Genomic DNA, 20,858 nt, shown 5'->3' with positions numbered 1-20,858 from the left:
TGTTAATGTAAGTTCCGCTGTGTTTGCTCGTTCTACTATCGTTTCGAACTCTTTGAAGGCCGATACTACCGTCTTCTGAATTCTGTGGACCATCTCTTTAATTTCTTTGTGGATGTTGTTCCTTGCGTCCACGAAACTATGGAGCTCGTCCACTAAACTTTTCGCTTCTAGTACTCTCGGCTTCTGCATTGTTTTGGTCAACACATTCTGCTTTGGCTGGTGCATCTGTTGCTGCTGCTTTTGCGGCTGCTGCTGTGACTGCTGCTGCAACTTCTGTTGCTCCTTATCAAGAGACTGATGCCCATGTTGGTTTTGCAGGGGCGGAGATCTCGATAAACCGCCTTTGGCGAACGGATTCATCGTTCTAACTTCCTTTTGGTTAGTGCTCTCTTCCATTTTCCAGGGTCCCCCCTTCGGACCGCTATCTCCCCCCGAAGTAACTAGTTGCCTTCTGTGATCCCATGGTTATCTATGCAAGCAGTGAGGCCATGCTAGGGTTGACACGGCCTCTCATGAGAACCGTGTTCAGAGCCGGATCTGCGTAAGTCGGGAATATTACATCCGAGCCTAGTATTCATCAAGTTTGATGTACGGGTATCGAACGTATTCGAAGGCCTGCCACGGTTTTACCGGGACGGAGGCAGCCGTACTGTTATCCTACTCGCCATTTCAAGTCGATATCACCTTTCCTTACTGATGGAGCTGAACAGCACGACTGTCAGCCCAAAGTCGTCATATCCTATCCATAAACCGAAAAAATCCCGTCCGTTGATGTTCGCCGTGACCAGTATTCCATAATCAGGATTTCACTGATATTAATCCTGATGTGCCGATGGGCACTCCCGCAGGGCTTGTGTGCTTTGAGCGGCACACGGTCGCTTAGGAAGGGCTTGCCTGCGGATACATGCAGCTTTTTATAGAAGTTCAACAGAGCCCACTGCCAAACTCCACCACATCCTAGACAAGCCCAACAACTCACAGTTGCCGAGGGAGGGGTCGTCAAGCCCTTGGACAAAGTCCCTGCTGCCCTACGTGTGTGTGTATGTATGTATGGGTGTGAATGTGTCAAATATTCTCACTAGGTTTTCTCGGAGATGGCTCAACCGATTTTGACAAACTTAGATTCAAATGAAAGGTCTCGTGGTCCCATACGGAATTCCTGAATTTCATCCGGCTCCGACTTCCGGTTCCGGAATTATAGGGTAAAGTGTGTTCAATATTGTACACCGTCACTTAAACCGGCGAAACAAGAAACGTAAAATGTTTTCTAAACTTTTCTCACACCTACACAAATCGATAGTCACTATCAGTAGAAAACTAAACAAACCGATTCCGGCAATCCTGGTTCCCGGTATCCGGTTCTGGAAGTACCGGAAATAATGGTCATATATAAGAAAATAGATCTCACTCACTTTTCTCAGCGATGGTTTGACCGATTTCCACAAACTTAGATTCAAATGAAAGGTCTTCCAGTCCCATACAAAATTCCGGAATTTCATCCGGATCCGACTTCCAGTTCTGGAATTATAGGGTAAAATCTGTTCAATATTGTACACCGTCACTTAAACCGGCGAAACAAAAAACGTAAAAAGTTTTCTAAACTGGTCTCAAAACAAGACAAATCGATAGCCATTATCAATAGGCAACTAATCAAACCGATTCCAGCTATCCTGGCTCCCGGTATCCGGTTCCGGAAGTACCGGAAATAGTGGTCATATATACCAAAATGGATCGCACTCACTTTTCTCAGTGATGGTTTGACCGATTTCCACAAATTTAGACTCAAATGAAAGGTATTGTGGTAACATACGAAATTCCTGAATTTCATCCGGATCCGACTTCCGGTTCCGGAATTATAGGGTAAAATCTGTTCAATATTGTACACCGTCACTTAAACCGGCGAAACAAAAAACGTAAAAAGTTTTCTAAACTGGTCTCAAAACAAGACAAATCGATAGCCATTATCAATAGGCAACTAATCAAACCGATTCCAGCTATCCTGGCTCCCGGTATCCGGTTCCGGAAGTACCGGAAATAGTGGTCATATATACCAAAATGGATCTCACTCACTTTTCTCAGTGATGGTTTGGCCGATTTCTACAAACTTAGATTCAAAAAAAAGGTCTTCCAGTCCCATTCGGAATTCCTGAATTTCATCCAGATCCGATTTCCGGTTCCGGAATTATAGGGTAAAATGTGCAATATTGTCCACCGTCACTTAAACCGGCGAAACAAAACACGTAAAAAATTTCTAAACTGGTCTCAAAACTACAAAAATCGAAAGTCATTATCAGTAGGCAACTAATCAAACCGATTCCGGCTATCCTGGTTCCCGGTATTCGGTTCCGGAAGTACCGGAAATAGTGGTCATATATACCAAAATGGATCTCACTCACTTTTCTCAGTGATGGTTTGACCAATTTCCACAAACTTTGATTCAAATGAAAGGTTTTCTGGTCCCATACGGAATTCCTTAATTTCATCCGGATCCGACTTCCGGTTCCGGAATTATAGGGTAAAATGTGTTCAATATTGTACACCGTCACTTAAACGGCGGAACAAAAAACGTGAAAAATTCTCTAAACTCATCTCAAAACTACACAAATCGATAGTCATTATCAGTAGGCAACTAATCCAACCGATTCCGGCTATCCTGGTTTCCGGTATCCGGTTCCAGAAGTACCGGAAATAGTGCTCATATATACCAAAATGGATCGCACTCACTTTTCTCAGTGATGGTTTGACCGATTTCCACAAACTTAAATTCAACTTCCGGTTCCGGAAATATATTGTAAAATGTGTTCAATATTGAACACCGTCACTTAAACTGGCGGACCAAAAACTGTAAAAAATGTTATAAAGTGGACTCTATACCGTTATTCCCAATCTTAGGGTCAACTGAAAGGTCTTATGGTCCTACCAAAAATTACTGCATATTTTCGGATACAACAAACATTTAAATCGTAATTTAGAGTGCGTACTAGTAGAGTTTGTATGTCATGTTAGTTGGTGGCCGTACGAACCGACTTTGATTATACCGGTTCTCGGGCTCCGGTGCCGAAAGTGCATATAATAGTGAACCCATTTCGTTTTCTTAAGGATGACTTACGCAATCAAAGCACTGTTTTATTCTGTATGTAATGGATAAACAATCTCTTGGTTTCTTTCAAAAATCGAAGAGAAAAATTTTGAATAGAATACCACAATATTATATGTACATGAGAAAGGCATCATTACACCACTAGGTGGATTAAAATAGATTTTTCTGTATGTAATGGATAAACAATCTCTTGGTTTCTTTCAAAAATCGAAGAGAAAAATTTTGAATAGAATACCACAATGTTATATGTACATGAGAAAGGTGGATTAAAAAAGGTTTTTGTTTTTGTTTTTGATTTCGGGAGGGCCTGGCCCCTAGCATACCCCCCCCCCCTCTAGGTACGTGACTGATCTCCAGCACCAGAAGTCACAGCCATTTGATCTTCGAACTTGGTCAACGGCTCAATAGTAGCTTGAAAACGAGTCAAAGTTTGTTAAAATCGATACAGCCATCTTTGAGAAAATTGAGCGCGAAAAGTGAAACAACTTGTTTTGTCGGTTACGTCACTAATACCATTGCATCCTCGGAACCAGAAATCCAACCAGAAAACCAATCAAAATTTGAACTGCTCTGCACTGACGAGTCTAAGACGAAACGTAAATTAAATGTGAAAACGGTTATGTGCCCCAAGCACAAACATGATATAAACCCTAAATGATCATACCTGAATCGGCCAGTATAAACCGAAAATAACGTTTTCGTTCGGTACGTTAGCAAAGACGTGAAACTTCGGTGCAAAATAATAAGTAGCATTAACTTTACGTCTGCAAGTAGCATTAACTTTACGTCTGCTTAGCGGTTCAAATTGAACTGGTTAAGCTCGAACTAAGCAGTTCAATTTGAACTGCTCTGCACTGGCGAATCTAAGACGAAACGTAAAGAAAACGCAGAAATCACAGCCATTTGTTACTCGGACTTCATTAGTGGCATAATAGTAGCTTTTGAACGAGCTTAAAGAACGAGCGCAAAAAATATTCGATGAAATACTTACTTGCACACAGATATTTTCCGTTCGAAAATCGGTTGTAAGTGCTGGAGAGAAAGGTAAAACAGTTACGTATAACCTATAGTAAATCAATTATACTATCTCTGTACTACACCAACGTGATTAGCACTCTTTTTATTTGAAACTAATGGTTTTTCGTCATAGAATTATGTTTGGTGTGGTATAGTCTAACAATAATTACTTTCAACAGGTGTTTCAACGCATAAAAAACGAAAAACCAGACATGTTCAAAAAATTGATTCCGGTACAAGGTGATGTCACATTTGATGAACTGGGGATTTCTACTGATAATTTGAGGCAGCTTATTAATGAAACCGAAATTGTTTTCCATTGCGCAGCGACATTAAAATTAGATGCCAAGCTGAAGGATGCTATCGAGCTAAATACTACTGGGACGAAACGTGTATTGGATTTATGCAAACGATTGAAGAAATTGCAAGTGTTATTGCACTTATCAACAGCATTTTGTTATTGCGACAAGGTCAGTACACCCTATGCTTATATTGCTTTTTAAACGTTTTTTCCGAATCACCGTAGGAAGTTTTAAATGAACGAGTGTATGACTTCAAACACAACCCATATGACATAATGCGGATTACTGAATGGATGGACGAAAAAACCATAGATATGATAACACCAATTCTGCTTAAACCTCACCCAAATTCTTACACTTACTCAAAACGACTAAGCGAGTGTCTTGTGAGAGATAATTACCCAGAGCTGCCGGTGTGCATTGTAAGACCTAGTATTGGTAAGTTTTTTTTTTCATTACAATGTTGCACGAATCACATCGCTCAAAACGCTTTTTATAATCACCATCGTAAAATCATATCACTGAGGCCTATATATTTCCCATATAATGTTATCGCAAAAGCTTACTGCAACGAAGACCACAAAATCGCATAATCGTTTAAACAACCTCGCCGTATATATAAAGGGTGATTTTTTAAGAGCTTGAGAACTTTTTTAAACAATAAAACGCATAAAATTTGCAAAATCTCATCGGTTCTTTATTTTAAACGTTAGATTGGTACATGACATTTACTTTTTGAAGATAATTTCATCTGCCACAACGTCGAATTTTCAGTGAATGGGCCCTAGAAAAGTTGGCAGAAAATCCGCTTTTTTATCGACAAATTTTGTTCAGCGATGAGGCTCATTTCTGGTTGAATGGCTACGTAAATAAGCAAAATTGCCGCATTTGGAGTGAAGAGCAACCAGAAGCTCTTCAAGAACTGCCCATGCATCCCGAAAAATGCACTGTTTGGTGTGGTTTGTACGCTGGTGGAATCATTGGACCGTATTTTTTCAAAGATGCTGTTGGACGCAACGTTACAGTGAATGGCGATCGCTATCGTTCGATGCTAACAAACTTTTTGTTGCCAAAAATGGAAGAACTGAACTTGGTTGACATGTGGTTTCAACAAGATGGCGCTACATGCCACACAGCTCGCGATTCTATGGCCATTTTGAGGGAAAACTTCGGAGAACAATTCATCTCAAGAAATGGACCGGTAAGTTGGCCACCAAGATCATGCGATTTGACGCCTTTAGACTATTTTTTGTGGGGCTACGTCAAGTCTAAAGTCTACAGAAATAAGCCAGTAACTATTCCAGCTTTGGAAGACAACATTTCCGAAGAAATTCGGGCTATTCCGGCCGAAATGCTCGAAAAAGTTGCCCAAAATTGGACTTTCCGAATGGACCACCTAAGACGCAGCCGCGGTCAACATTTAAATGAAATTATCTTCAAAAAGTAAATGTCATGTACCAATCTAACGTTTAAAATAAAGAACCGATGAGATTTTGCAAATTTCATGCGTTTTATTGTTTAAAAAAGTTCTCAAGCTCTTAAAAAATCACCCTTTATAATTGAATTTGCATTAATTCCATAAATAGTTAGCTATACATAAATTTAAAAGATTTATATCGGATTGTATGTAAAACTCCTCGCACAAGATGATAATTGCTAGCATCAAATGCGATTGGCTCACAATTCTGACTTTACTGAAGAAATATCTATCTGAAGAACATAAAAATATTTGTTTGAAAATTGGTGAAGAGTATTTTTTTTATTCAATAATATAATGTTTAAGGCACACTGCTTAAGCTCTAAGATGCCAAGGGCTTTTACTAATTTCAATTAACGACTAACTTAAAACTAGGGTTGTATCAATGGGTAATGTCATATTTGGGTCGCAGTTGTCGACTTTGGCAGATCCAGCCTTTAGCTGGCGATCGGCAGTGGCCGGTGAATTGAACATTGCATGAGAGTGTTCCATATGGCGTTGGCGAATATCCATGTTGGCCGCATTCTTCGGTCCGTGTGGGTCCGCGGGAAACACCCCCAGGTTACGAATACCCGGCGGGTGGCCCGCATGCTGTTGATAAACTAGAGCGACCTTCCGTGGGCGATGATGGTGTTGTTACGGAAGAAAATGAAAAAAAATATAGTGAAGTAAATATTGCGGAAAACGGAGTAAGAAGGGGATATGGGAATGAAATGACTAAAACAACAGACATTTAATTAGTTGACATCGAGATGGTGAAGAGACGGAGAGGAGGAAAGCAAAAAGGTTAGTGACAGCAAAAAGATCTTGTTAGTTCCGATTAAGATGGTGGACAGATGAGGAATCGGGGTAATCGGCGGAAGTTAGTGTCGAACCTGTAAGTGAAAATTATTCTCAGCCGCAGTTGAAACAACGTCGATAAGTAGGAGGAACTTTCTAAGCAAAATGTAGCAGATTACACTTGTATATTAATGTGTTTAAGGTAATGATATATGAGAAGCATATATGAACTATCCCGACTCGCCAACACATCCCGAACCGGAACCTCAGGCGGTCTACCTCGGGCCCTGAGGGATTCCAGTAGCTTCGACCTGGCGTCGCGATACTCTACACACGACCACACGACATGCTCGATGTCCTGATAACCGTCGCCACAGGTGCAGAGCCCGTTCTCCACGATCCCGATACGCCGGAGGTGTGCGTTGAATGTATAGTGATTTGACATGAGCCGTGACATAACGCGAATGAAATCACGACTCACGTTCATCCCTTTGAACCAAGGTTTCCTCGATACTGGAGTGTAGCCGGATAATGGAGTGTAGCCATCGTCCCAGTTCGTCATTGCTCCATGAAGTTTGCCAACTTCGAGAGTTTTCTGACGAGAGATACTGAAAAATTCATTGAAGCAGATTGGTCTTTCATAAATATCACCTTCTAATGCGCCCACCTTAGCCAATGAGTCTGCCTTTTCATTGCCCGGAATGGAACAATGCGAAGGGACCCAGACTAACGATATTAAATGAGACCGTATAGATAAATTTCGCAAGTGTTCCCGTATTTTACCCAGGAAATATGGGGGATACTGTCCTGGATTCATTACCCGGAGAGCTTCTATTGAGCTTAGACTGTCAGTGACAATGAAGTAATGGTCTTTGGGCAAGGTTTGAATGATCTCGAGGGTGTACTGAATAGCAGCTAATTCTGCGACGTAAACTGAAGCCGGATCACTGAGTTTGTACGAAGCGGTGATGTTTTGATTAAAGATACCGAAGCCTGTAAACTTGTTGATGTTTGATCCATCAGTATAAAACATCTTTTCACAGTTGACTGTTCTAAATTTGTTATTAAAGATAGTAGGGGCCACTTGAGGGCGTACGTGATCCGGAATTCCATGAATCTCTTCTTTCATGGATGTATCGAAAAACACAGCAGAATCAAAAGTATCCAAGAAATGAGCACGGTTGGAAGCAAACGAAGAAGGATTAATATTCTGAGCCATGTAATCAAAATACAAGGACATAAAACGGGTTTGAGGATTAAGCTCAACTAACCTTTCGAAGTTTTCAATCACCAGAGGATTCAAAATGTCGCATCGAATGAGCAAACGACATGAGAGATCCCAGAAACGGTTCTTCAGTGGAAGAACGCCCGCCGGCACTTCGAGGTTCATCGTATGAGTGGATTGCATGCAACCCAAGGCAATACGCAAACAACGATACTGAATTCTTTCCAGTTTAATTAAATGGGTGTTCGCGGCGGATCGGAAGCAGAAGCATCCATATTCCATAACGGACAATATTGTTGTTTGGTACAGCCTGATCAGAGCTCCAGGGTGGGCACCTCACCACAATCCGGTTATTGTAAGAAGAAAGTTGATTCTCTGTTGGCATTTTCGTTTCAGATACCTAATGTGACATCCCCAGGTGCCTTTGGAGTCGAACCAGACCCCGAGATATTTAAATGTGAAGACCTGAGCTATGGTTTCACCCCTTAGTTGAAGCTGTTGTTGTGCTGGTTCTCGCTTCCTTGAAAATACAAACAGCTCAGTTTTCTCCGTAGAGAACTCGATACCCATTTGAAGTTGACAAGAGTATCTTGTAACGTCCCTTGCAGATCGCCAGCTTTGGGTCCTATGATGGACACAACGCTGTCATCGGCAAGTTGTCTTAGCGTGCAAGATGTGTTGATACATTTATCGATGTCGTTTACGTAAAAATTGTATAAAAGGGGGCTTAAGCATGAGCCCTGAGGAAGACCCATGTAACTGAATCGTATTGTCGATAAATCACCATGCGCGAAGTACATGTGTTTCTCAGACAATAGATTATGTAAAAAGTTGTTCAAAACTGGCGGAAGACCATGCTGATGCAGCTTCTCAGATATGATATTTATAGAAACTGAGTCAAAAGCCCCCTTATTGTCTAGGAAAACTGACGCCATTTTTTCTTCACGAGCAAATGGCATTTGAATTTCTGTTGAGAGCAACGCAAGACAATTGTTCGTTCCTTTGCCCCTGCGGAAACCGAATTGTGTATCTGAAAGCAAACCATTAGTTTCAACCCAATTGTCTAGACGAAACAGAATCATTTTTTTGAACAATTTCCGGATACAGGAAAACATAGCAATCGGCCGATACGAATTGTGATCGGAGGCTGGTTTTCCTGGTTTTTGAATGGTGATCACTTTCACTTGTCTCCAGTCATGTGGAACAATGTTGTCCTCAAGGAACTTTTTGAATTATCTCAACAAGGGCCTTTTGGCGGGGTCAGGCAGATTTTTCAACAAGTTGAATTGTATTCTGTCTAATCCCGGGGCTTTATTGTTACATGACAAGAGTGCAAGTAAGAGCTCTATCATCGAAAACGATGTTTGGTTTGTTTTTGGTGTCGCGGCGCGGGTGATCTTTTGTTCCGGAACAGAGTCTGGGCATACTTTTTAAGCGAAATCGAATATCCAGCGGTTGGAATATTCATCGCTTTCATTCGTGGTGTTATGATAACGCATTCGTCGCGATGTATTCCAAAGAGTGCTCATAGATGTTTCTTTCGTTAAGCCGTCTATAAACCGACGCCAGTAACCGCGTTTCTTGCTCTAATCAAGTTCTTAGTTTTATCGTCTAACGTCGCGTAATTCCGGTAATCATCAGGTGTTCCATTTTTTCTGAATATTTTATACGCGGAGGCTCTTTCCGCATTTAAATTTGTGCACTCTTTGCCCCACCACTGGTTGGGAGGACGGATGTTAGTTTTCGCGTCTGGTACGCGTTTCGTCTGAGCTTGGGTCGCGGTGTCGAGAATCAAGCCAGCCAAAAACGTGAACTCTTCCTCCGGAGGAAGTTGTTGAGTTCTTTCAAGTTTCTCAGATATCGAGGTCGCATAGCTATTTTAATCAATATTTCGTGTGAGGTCATACGGAACATTGATTGTCTTCGATGCTCTTGGGGGAATATAGATGGAAGAAATGCAAAGGTCCATGCCTTTGATTGTAACATGACATGCGACAACTTCAATACCTGGTATCGAGGGGAGGTTAATGCGATAAAAAGAATAGCACTTTTTGATCCAAAAAAGTACTCTTCCATAGGGATCATCTCGATCCAGGCGAATAATGTTAAAATCGTGGAAGTTTAAGGGTATTTCAGAAGTAAGCCAAGTTTTGCACAATGCAAATACGTCACATTTCAGATTATTTACTAGAAATTTAAAAGAATCTATTTTTGGGATGATACTTCTGCAATTCCACTGTAAAACAGTGATTAGATCCGTGACCTCGGTGGATGATTTAGCCATCGAAGGACACAATCGCTGAGATAAGAGGCCAATTTGCAGTCAACTGCTTCAAATATGTTTTTACTGTTGGCATGAAAGCAATTAAAATGCTTCTAAGAGGGTCAGAAATATTGAAAGTTGTAAAAATCCAGTCCAAAACATCAGAGAACCTGATAAGTCCAGCACCTAGTTGGTTCTCTGGTAAATTTTCAGGGACGCTTGGGGATTTTGTAGTCCCTGAAAGTGGTGGGAATTCCATCTCGGAATTGAGTTTTCCGAGACCAGGAGCTTTTTGCTACGGTGGTTTGTCACGATTCCCGTTAGCTGTGACTTTTCGAACCCTTACTAGGGAGCTGATAGGATTTGTTTGCTCTTTTCCTATAGCTATGAGGGACCGCCGAAGATGGACCTTCCAAAGGGTCGTCGGAATCGCTCTCGTCAGTTGACAAGCAGGCATATGGGTTCGTTGTCTGTTTAGGAGGGGTGGCACTCTTAACCATCTCGGCAAATGAACGCTTGGAGTGTTCCTTCAGGGAACGCTTCATCCGATCTCCTCGCAGTTTGTAAGCAGGACAATCAGAGAGGTCACCTTCCTTACAGTAGAGACTTTTCAGCATCCTTACCGCAAGAGCCGTTCGCATGAGCTTCCCCACAGTTTGCACAACGTGGCTTATTGCTGCAATGGGTAGCTGTATGCCCCAGTTGTTTGCAATTAGTACAATTCATTACTCGGGGTACGAATAGGCGAACAGGCAAACGAACCCGGTCCAAGAGGATGTAGTTGGGCAAAGCAGACCCGGCGAAGGTCACACGATAAGAGTCTGATTGGGGATAGAACTTTGTTCCATCCCCGGCGATCGATACTGAATGCAATCGCTTGCAATCCAGTATCTTGACGTTCTTAAGTGAGGGATCCTGAAAACAGCCCACCCCGTACTTAAGAACGTCCACGCAAGTCAAACTCGAATCGGTGACCACACCGTCACCGTCACACCGTCACACCGGTACTCCAGCGTAAAGGGATCTTTTTTAACAAGCTCATTAACCTGTTTTGAGCTGGTAAACAGAACCCTGAGCTTGTCTGGACGTATTTTATCAATACTTTTGATGGTATTATATCGCGATGTCAGGTCCCGCGATATTTTAAAAATATTCAGTTTTTGCCTTTCTCATATAGAAAGGTTATGCAATCACTTGAAAAACCGACTAGTGAAAATTGGCTCGGAGGGCCAAGTGTCATATACCATTCGACTCAGTTCATCGAGCTGAGCAATGTCTGTATGTGTGTATATATATATGTGTGTGTGTGTGTGTGTATGTGTCAAATAATCTCACTAGGTTTTCTCGGAGATGGCTGAATCGATTTTGACAACTTAGGATTCAAATGAAAGGTTTCGTGGTCCCATACGGAATTCCTGAATTTCATACGGATCCGACTTCCGGTTCCGGAATTATAGGGTGAAGTGTGTTCAATATTGTACACCGTCACATAAACCGGCGAAACAACACACGTGAAAATTCTTCTAAACTGGTCTCGAAACTACACAAATCGATAGTCATTATCAGCAGGCAACTAAACAAACCGTTTCCGGCTATCCTGGTTCCCGGTATCCGGTTCCGGAAGTACCAGATATAGTGGTCATATATACCAAAATGGATCTCACTCACTTTTCTCAGTGATGGTTTGACCGATTTCCACAAACTTTGATTCAAATGAAAGGTTTTCCGGTCCCATACAGAATTCCTGAATTTCATCTGTATCCGACTTCCGGTTCCGGAATTATAGGGTAAAGTGTGTTCAATATTGTACACCGTCACTTAAACCGGCGAAACAAAACACGTGAAAATTTTTCTAAACTGGTCTCAAAACTACACAAATCGATAGTCATTATCAGTAGGCAACTAATCAAACCGATTCCGGCTATCCTGGTTCCCGGTATCCGGTTCCGGAAGTACCAGAAATAGTGGTCATATATACCAAAACGGATCTCACTCACTTTCTCAGTGATGGTTTGACCGATTTCCACAAACTTAGATTCAAATGAAAGGTCTTCCGGTCCCATACGGAATTCCTGAATTTCATCTGGATCCGACTTCCGGTTCCGGAATTATAGGGTAAAGTGTGTTCAATATTGTACACCGTCACTTAAACCGGCGAATAAAAAAACGTGAAAATTTTTCTAAAGTGATCTCAAAACTACACAAATCGATAGTAATTATCAGTAGGCAACTAAACAAACCGATTCCGGCTATCCTGGTTCCCGGTATCCGGTTCCGGAAGTACCAGATATAGTGGCCATATATACCAAAATGGATCTCACCTTCTTTTCTCAGTGATGGTTTGACCGATTTCCACAAACTTAGATTCAAATGAAAGGTCTTTTAGTCCCATACGGAATTTCTGAATTTCATCCGGATCCGACTTCCGAATCCTAATTATAAGGTGCGTACTAGAAGAGTTTGTGTGTCATGTTATTTGGTGGCCGTACGAACCGACTTCGATTATACCGGTTCTCGGGTTCCGGTGCCGGAAGTGCATATAATAGTGAACCCATTTCGTTCTGTTAAGGATGGCTTACGCAATCAAATCACTGTTTTATTCTGTATGTTATGCATAGACAATCACTTGGTTTCTTTCAAAAATCGAAGAGAAAATTTTTGAATAGAATACCACAATATTATATGTACATGAGAAAGGCATCATTACACCACTAGGTGGATTAAAACAGGTGTTTTCCTTTGATTTGGTCTGGAAATAGACCGCGTAAGGCCCGGCCGGTAGTGCGAACCCATCAGGATAACTCTTTATGCGTGACTTTTTACAGTCAAGGGAGGTCTTCATTTGAACATCGAGAGGGGAGGGGGGGGGGTCAGGATTTAAATTAGACATGTCGCGGAACTACTTCCGCGCAGAAACAAATGATTCGGGGGGAAATATAATGGTCGGATAAAGAAATAAAAATAAACGAAGTAACAGTACTTTACTTAAGATCCAACGGGGGACACCAAGCTGGACTTCGTCGATCGGCGTATCACCGCTTTGATGGTGTGCAAAAAACCTCCGAGAGGAAAAAGCACTTATTTATAATCCGCACACTTGGTAAATTATCAGTTTCATGGAGCATAATTGTAAACAACAGATTTGTTAGTGAAATAATACGAATTTCCTCGCAATAAGAAATTCTATAAACTTTCTCTTCTACGATATTCTGTGAATAGATTACATCACAAAACATATTAAGTTATTTCGCGCTGTAAGATCTTGCAAATGCTTATATATTCGATGTGCCTCAGTCATCTCTACGATAAGCGATGAATGTATTCGTCTAAAATTGGGTTTAACAACAGATAAGATATGACTGAGAGTAGAAAAACTTGGTAAACGATACACAAGTTGCAGGTTCGAGCCTCGATTCGTAAAAACTTGTCGTTATTTTTTGTTTATTAGAAGGATATATGGTTAGAATCGCATAGGCACTTGAATAAACTCTAAAAAAATATACTTATGATCGCATACATTGCAGAAGAAAATCACTGAAGCGATAAACTGGATCACATTAAATGCTGTACAACATCGCATCTAGCTATTGATTTTCCGAAATTGCATATATATCACCCCCACTTTTGCACGCATTGATCATGTTTGCAGTATGCCCTGTGTTCTAAGTTTAATTTTTAGTCATGTGTTGTTCTAAGTTTACTTTTGGACATGTGTTCTGGGGTTTTCTTTTACTCCTAATTAAATTACACTCCACGACCGTTAAGTTTGGTTGTTCATTTAGAATTGGTTTATTCAAAAGTTTTTAGACTTAAGCTAACCTACTGACTGTTCTTTACAGGTGGGAGGAGTCAGTATGTCCCGGGTTGGCGGTTCAATGCATAGGGCGCTGGTCTTACAAACCAGTTGTCGTATGTTCTAGCCCCGACCTGGAAGGATTCGTAGTGTCAGTAGAACCGTAGCACTAGCCATGCAATGGTTTTGTACACTCTGAATCGGCTGTGAAGTCTGTTGAAACAGAAGGTCAAATTCCACTACAGGAATGTAATACCAAGGCTTCGCTTTGGGAGGAGTCAGTTACAATTCTTTTTTTAAATAAATTGTTAGCGGGAGAGAGAGAGAGAAAGATTACCTCCGATAATCGATATATCTTGAAAACCATTACAATATTGGTATTTTCGGTGAAGATTTTACAAGTTGATACGGAAACCGATGCTCACGATCGCTGTTTTCGATTATACAGGTTTTAACCATGTAGTCATTCGCTTCTTCGGGTCAGCTCTGTGTGCGGGGTTAGGAATCGAACTCAGGAGGGCTGCATAAAAGGCAACGACCGCATTGTCTGAACTAATGAATTATTTACGATATCCTACGGAAACGCTTACAATTTGGCTTCGGATTCTGTGAGTAGATACCGGAGATTGACCTTCTAGATCATATCAAAATCCTAGATGGCGATTTCTTGTTCAACGATATTCTATAGAAACATAGCTTGAGTATTTACGAAACTGATTTGATGAGAAAATACCGAAAAACGATATTTGAGATCTTTTCAAAATCCAAGATAACTATTATTTTCAAATACCGCAAGATTTTTTCTAGATTGTTTTAGAACAATATGTTTCAATATAGTGACCTCCGGTTTCATGATATTATATGAAAACTCTTACAATATGCATTTTTCGTAATGGATTCGATGAGTAGATACCAAAAATCTATTTTCATCAACCTAGTGGTGGTTTCTCATTTATATCAAATTCTCATATTACGTAATACTGCGGTATTCTTCAAAATAATTTTCTTTGATTCATAAAAGTAAATAAAAAGTAAGTTTTTACATCAATGTACAACTGTACAATGTACAACCTACGAAATTAGGTTTTTGCCTTTCTCATAGAGAAAGGATCGACTGAGCAGTTCGTACTCGTCATCGTTCGAGTGTGCATGTATTTTTCTCACACTCGAAGAAAAGTGTGGTTAACGTTCGATTACACGTTCCATATGGCATAGAATCGTTAAATTGATGTTATTGGTGATACTGTCAACTTATTGTTGTATTTTCTCGAGAAAATGTTCTTAAGCATAAGTTTCATGTGACCATTGAAAATACTAAGAGGTGTCTCTTTTTCAAGTAATTTCCCTATCCTATAAGGGTATGAGTGCACAAAGAAGTGATGCGATTAAAAATAGAGCCAAACTGGTGAGATCTTTCTGATATGATGCTTTAACATTCTTTACAATTTATCGGTTGTCACAGCAACGCGCAAACTTTGTATCATGATATCATATCATCTATAATGTGCGATTCAAACAGTCCGCCTCCTTCTGTTACCGTCACCGAAACGTTATCGTCCGAATCGTACTTAATTCTATCATAAAGCTTTCTATCATAGTATGAATTGGGAAGTGGTTTGTTTAGAATGCATTCTACCACAACAATTACTTCAGCATTCTGGCATCCCTAATAAAGGGTGCCATTACTATAAATATTGGATTGTCAAATTAACAAAGTGTTACATTTCTGCTATGAGTAACATTTTACTAATTGGTTAGGTTCACAATGGTTTCGATTATATTAACAGCGCACTCGGTACATCGATATCTTGCATTGGGGACACAAATGGTGTTTTGCATTTCGTTGGCAGCCATTTTAAATTTACCTTTATTTATTTACTCATTATCAGAAACAATTACATAAGATCACTTTTCTGACCCTATTGTGATATTTTCTTTTTGCCTATTCCAACATAAATATAGCGATGAACTCGTAACACATGGATCAATAAGACCCGAGACTAACAATGGAAACAACATTATTTTTTGCAAATTTTTTTTTATTCATCAACATAATCACCTTTTAGGGTGATACAATGGTATTAACGTTTTTCCAATTTTTCAATGTCATGTTTATAAAAAAATTTATCTTTCACTTCAAAATAAGCTTCAGTTTCAGCGATGACCTCCTCATTTGAGCCAAATCTTTTTCCCTGGAGCATTTTTTTAAGATCAGTAAAGAGCCAGTAGTCACTGGGGGCTAAATCTGGCGAGTACGGGGTGTGGGGAAGCAGATCAGAGCCCAATTCGTTCAATTTGCACAGCGTTTTTACACATTAAAAAACAATGTTTTATCAAAACTCGGTTTTTTCCATTTTTCAAACAAACTACAAAATGACTTTACTCCAACCTCGATAACTCAGCTGTTTCTGGTCGGATCGACTTATATTATATTATATTATATTATATTATATTATATTATATTATATTATATTATATTATATTATATTATATTATATTATATTATATTATATTATATTGTATTATATTATATTATATTATATTATATTATATTATATTATATTATATTATATTATATTATATTATATTATATTATATTATGATATGCAGAGCCGCGTGATCGGTTGGTGGGCGATAGACGAAAGAATGTGCAGGTTGAGGATCAAGGGCTGTTTCTTCAACTTTAGCATAATCGACGTGCACAGCCCTCACTCCGGAAGCACTGATGATGATAAGGACGCATTCTACGCGCAGCTCGAACGTGAGTACGACTGTTGCCTAAGCCACGACGTCAAGACCATCATATGAGATCTAAACGCTCAGGTAGGCCAGGAGGAGGAGTTCAGACCGACGATTGGAAAGTTCAGCGCCCACCAGCTGACAAACGAAAACGGCTTACGACTTATCTATTTTGCCGCCTCCAAGAACATGGCCATTCGTAGCACCTTCTTCCACCATAGGCTCCCATAACGTTACACCTGGAGATCACCACAGCAGACGGAATCGCAAATCGACCACGTTCTGATTGATAGAAGGCACTTCTCTGACATTATCGACGTCAGGACCTATCGTGGCGCTAACGTCGACTCTGACCACTATCTGGTAATGGTGAAACTGCGCCCAAAACCCTCCGTCATCAACAATGCACGGTACCAACTACCGCCACGGTACAACATAGAGCAATTGAAGCAACCGGATGTCGCCTCAGCATACGCGCAGAATCTCGAGGCAGCGTTTCCAGACGAGGGCGAGCTCGATGTGGCTCCTCTAGAAGACTGCTGGAGTACAGTAAAAGCAGCCATAAGCAAGGCAGCCGAGTGCACCATCGAGTACGTGGAACGGAGTCGAGAAAACGAATGGTTCGACGGAGAATGCAGAGTGATTTTGGAAGAGAAGAACGCAGCGCGGATGGTAATGCTGCAGCATGGAACCCGGCAGAACGTGGAACGATACAAACAGAAGCAGAAGGAGCAGACCCGCATCTTTCGGTAGAAAAAACGCCACCTGGATGAAGCGGAGTGCGAGGAAATGGAACTCATGTACCGCTCTCAAGATACACGGAAATTCTACAAGAAGCTCAACAAATCCCGCAACGGACCTGTGCCGCGAGCCGAAATGTGCAGGGATAAGGACGGGAGCATCTTAACGGATGGACGTGAGGTGATTAAAAGGTGTAAACAGCACTTCGATGAGCACCTGAACGGCGCGGAGGACGTGGGCATGGCAGTTCAAGATTATGGGAGAAACAACTACGTCAGTGCAGCAGAAGACGGAAATGATCTAGCTCCCACATTGAGAGAAGTTAAGGATGCCATGCACCAGCTCAAAACCAACAAAGCAGCTGGTAAGGATGGCATCACAGCTGAACTCATCAAGATGGGCCCAGCAAAGTTGGCCACGTGTTTGCACCGATTAATAGTCAGGATTTGGGAAACCGAACAGCTACCGGAGGAGTGGAAGGAAGGGGTAATTTGCCCAATCACAAGAAAGGCGACCATTTGGAATGCGAGAACTTCCGAGCGATCACAATTCTGAATGCCGCCTACAAAGTGTTATCCCAGATCATCTTCCGTCGTCTATCACCTAAAACGAATGAATTTGTGGGAAGTTATCAAGCCGGCTTCGTCGATGGCCGATCAAAAACGGACCAGATCTTCACCGTGTGGCAAATCCTCCAAAAATGCCGTGAATACCAGGTCCCAACGCATCACCTGTTCATCCACTTCAAGGCAGCATATGATAGTATTGACCGCATAGAACTATGGAACATTATGGACGAGAACAGCTTTTCTGGGAAGTTGACTAGAATGATCAAAGCGAAGATGGCCGGTGTGCAAAACTGCGTAAGGATCTCGAGTGAACTATCCTGTTAATTCGGATCTCGCCGAGGACTGCGACAAGGTGACTGACTCTCATGTCTACTATTCAACATCGCCTTGGAAGGAGTAATGCGATGAGCCGGGCTAAACAGCCAGGGTACGATTTTCACGAAATCCAGTCAGTTTGTGTGCTTTGCGGATGACATGGACATTATCGCGAGAAACTTTGGAACGGTGGTAGAGTTGTACACACGCCTGAAACGCGAATCAGCAAAGGTTGGACTGGTGGTCAATGCGTCGAAAACAAAGTACATGCTAGTAGGCGGAACCGACCACGACAGGATTCGTCTAAGAAGTAATGTCGCGATAGACGAAAATACCTTCGAGGTAGTGGAAGAATTTGTTTACCTCGGATCCTTATTCCCGGCTGACAACAATGTGAGTCGTGAAATACGAAGACGCATCATCAGTGGAAGTCGTGCCTACTACGGGTTCCAAAATAATCTGCGGTCTAAAAAGATTCACCCCCACACGAAATGTACCATGTAAAAAACGCTTATAAGACCGGTAATCCTCTACGGATACGAAGCATGGATCATGCTCGAGGAGGACCTGCAAGCACTTGAAGTTTTCGAGCGACGCGTATTAAGGACGATTTTCGGCGGTGTGCAGGAGAACGGCGTGTGGCGGCGAAGAATGAACCACGAGCTCGCTTCACTCTACGACGAACCCAGCATCCAGAAGGTGCCCAAAGCCAAAAGAATGCGATGGGCAGGGCATGTTGCAAGAATGCCGGACAACAACCCTGCCAAACTGGTGTTTGTCACAAAGAACAAGAAGGCGGGGAGCGCAGCGGGCAAGATACGTGGACCAGGTAGAACGTGATCTGGCGAGTATTGGGCGTGATCGAGGATGGAGAGAGGCAGTCACAAACCGAGTATTGTGGCGTGCTATTGTTGATTATGTGTTATCTTAAATGTGATGTAGTGCAAATAAATGTATGTATGTATTTTTTTTCTTTTTGCGATATTCTCCTAACCAGAGTCCATTTTTTGTAGAAACAGACAATGAAAATTATAGAATGATAGTACTCAAGGGAGAGCAAGGATGTGAATATATAGAACGGAAAGGTGAGACGTGACAGAGGGTCATTAAGCAAGCAGAAATCTTCTAGTAACTTAACTTTTACCTTCTACCAGAGGAGTTGGGTTTAGGCATCTGAACAATGCGAATCACCCAAGTCTCTGGTATTTCGGATAGTAGTGATAAAGGTCTTTTACCATTTACTATCTGAACCGGCAAAAGAAAAGTTACCAGAAGTTGTCACTTTCTACTTGCGACGGCATTCTCACACACAAGGAGTTCTTCACTGCATGGATGTTTTTTCTTTATCTCTATACGGCTAGTTGAATATCGGAATGGAAGGTTTGTTCGAACTATTGCTTATGTGCCCAGAGTCACAGCGTATTGGCTGTTTGGCCCAGGTTGTGAGCGGCGTTCAGTAGCGCTCCATTCATCGCTAACCCGATGGAAACCCATTATGTTAATTTTTTACTCTTTTTCTTTTTTAACGACTAAGTTTAGTAGTCAATATTTCTTTTTTCTTTTTGCGATATTCTCCTAACCAGAGACAATTTTTTTGCAGAAACAGACACTTTTGGAGCACTACTGAACGCCGCTTACAACCTGGGCTATTATTTTTTGGCTTACGCTAGCTCTCGGACTATTAATCGAGTAACAACGATCACATCAAATATGTAAGAATTCATTCAAACAAAATATAACATTGATGTTTGTCATATGAAAAGCGTAGCCGTGTTTAGGCTCATATGATGTCAATTTTCGGTCCATCATTTTTATGTTATTAATTCTCTATCAGCCGGTGGGTAGAACATGATTATTAAATGATTATTAAATGAATATTCTTCAGGATCAAATAAACATTTGCAGTAGTTCTTGCTTTTCGATGTCTGCTTTTTGCTTACCAGTAATCTATAAGACAATCTATCACATCACTTGAGACAGGGGGTTCAAAGTAATTTACGGGAAGAAAATGGGAGTTACGAGCTTTGAAAAAAAATACATTCCTCAAGTAACGCATTTTCGAACCAAGGTTGATTATCATGGGAGAAGAGTTATTGATTTCATGAGAAGTTAAAATGATTTCCTAATCATGACAGCAGAAACGGATTTCTTTCCGTGTGTTATGTTATTTTATATTATATTATGTCATACTGTATTACATAGTATCAGGCTGAAGGTTTGACACGAATTTGATGCGTCCTTCTCTCATCAAGAGGGTACCCAAGTAGCAATCCGCAACTAGTTCTGATGCGACTAAGTCCACACTATGTTGCAACAAGAGCACGAATATGTTTTTTATGTTATACTGGCTAAAACGAGGTGACAGCAATGTTTCTTCATATCCTAACCAGTTACGAAATAGTTATTTAGGTTTCAAATCACCACATCTTTTTGTCATATTGAATTAATAATAAATTATAAGCTATCGTAACTTAATCCAAACATATCTTTAATCGCAACTTTATTACTAGCTACTAGTTGAAAATAAGTTTATTAGA

General features: G+C 41.0%; 1 protein-coding gene across 4 annotated transcripts in view; it reads left to right on the top strand.

Moving 5' to 3' along the window:
- LOC131432680 (putative fatty acyl-CoA reductase CG5065) overlaps positions 1-20,858 on the top strand; it is a 729,032-nt gene that overhangs the window by 407,155 nt on the left and 301,019 nt on the right. For all 4 annotated transcript variants that reach the window (XM_058599110.1, XM_058599107.1, XM_058599108.1 and 1 more), the window contains exons 4-5: positions 4,297-4,587; positions 4,644-4,857. In XM_058599110.1, coding sequence (XP_058455093.1) covers positions 4,297-4,587; positions 4,644-4,857 — 505 coding nt within the window. The remainder of the gene's footprint in view (positions 1-4,296; positions 4,588-4,643; positions 4,858-20,858) is intronic.

The sequence above is a fragment of the Malaya genurostris genome, chromosome 2 (genome assembly GCF_030247185.1).
Source record: "Malaya genurostris strain Urasoe2022 chromosome 2, Malgen_1.1, whole genome shotgun sequence".
Classification (NCBI taxonomy): domain Eukaryota; kingdom Metazoa; phylum Arthropoda; class Insecta; order Diptera; family Culicidae; genus Malaya; species Malaya genurostris.
Note: the sequence above shows the minus strand (reverse complement) of the source record. Positions and strands in the feature narration are given on the sequence as shown.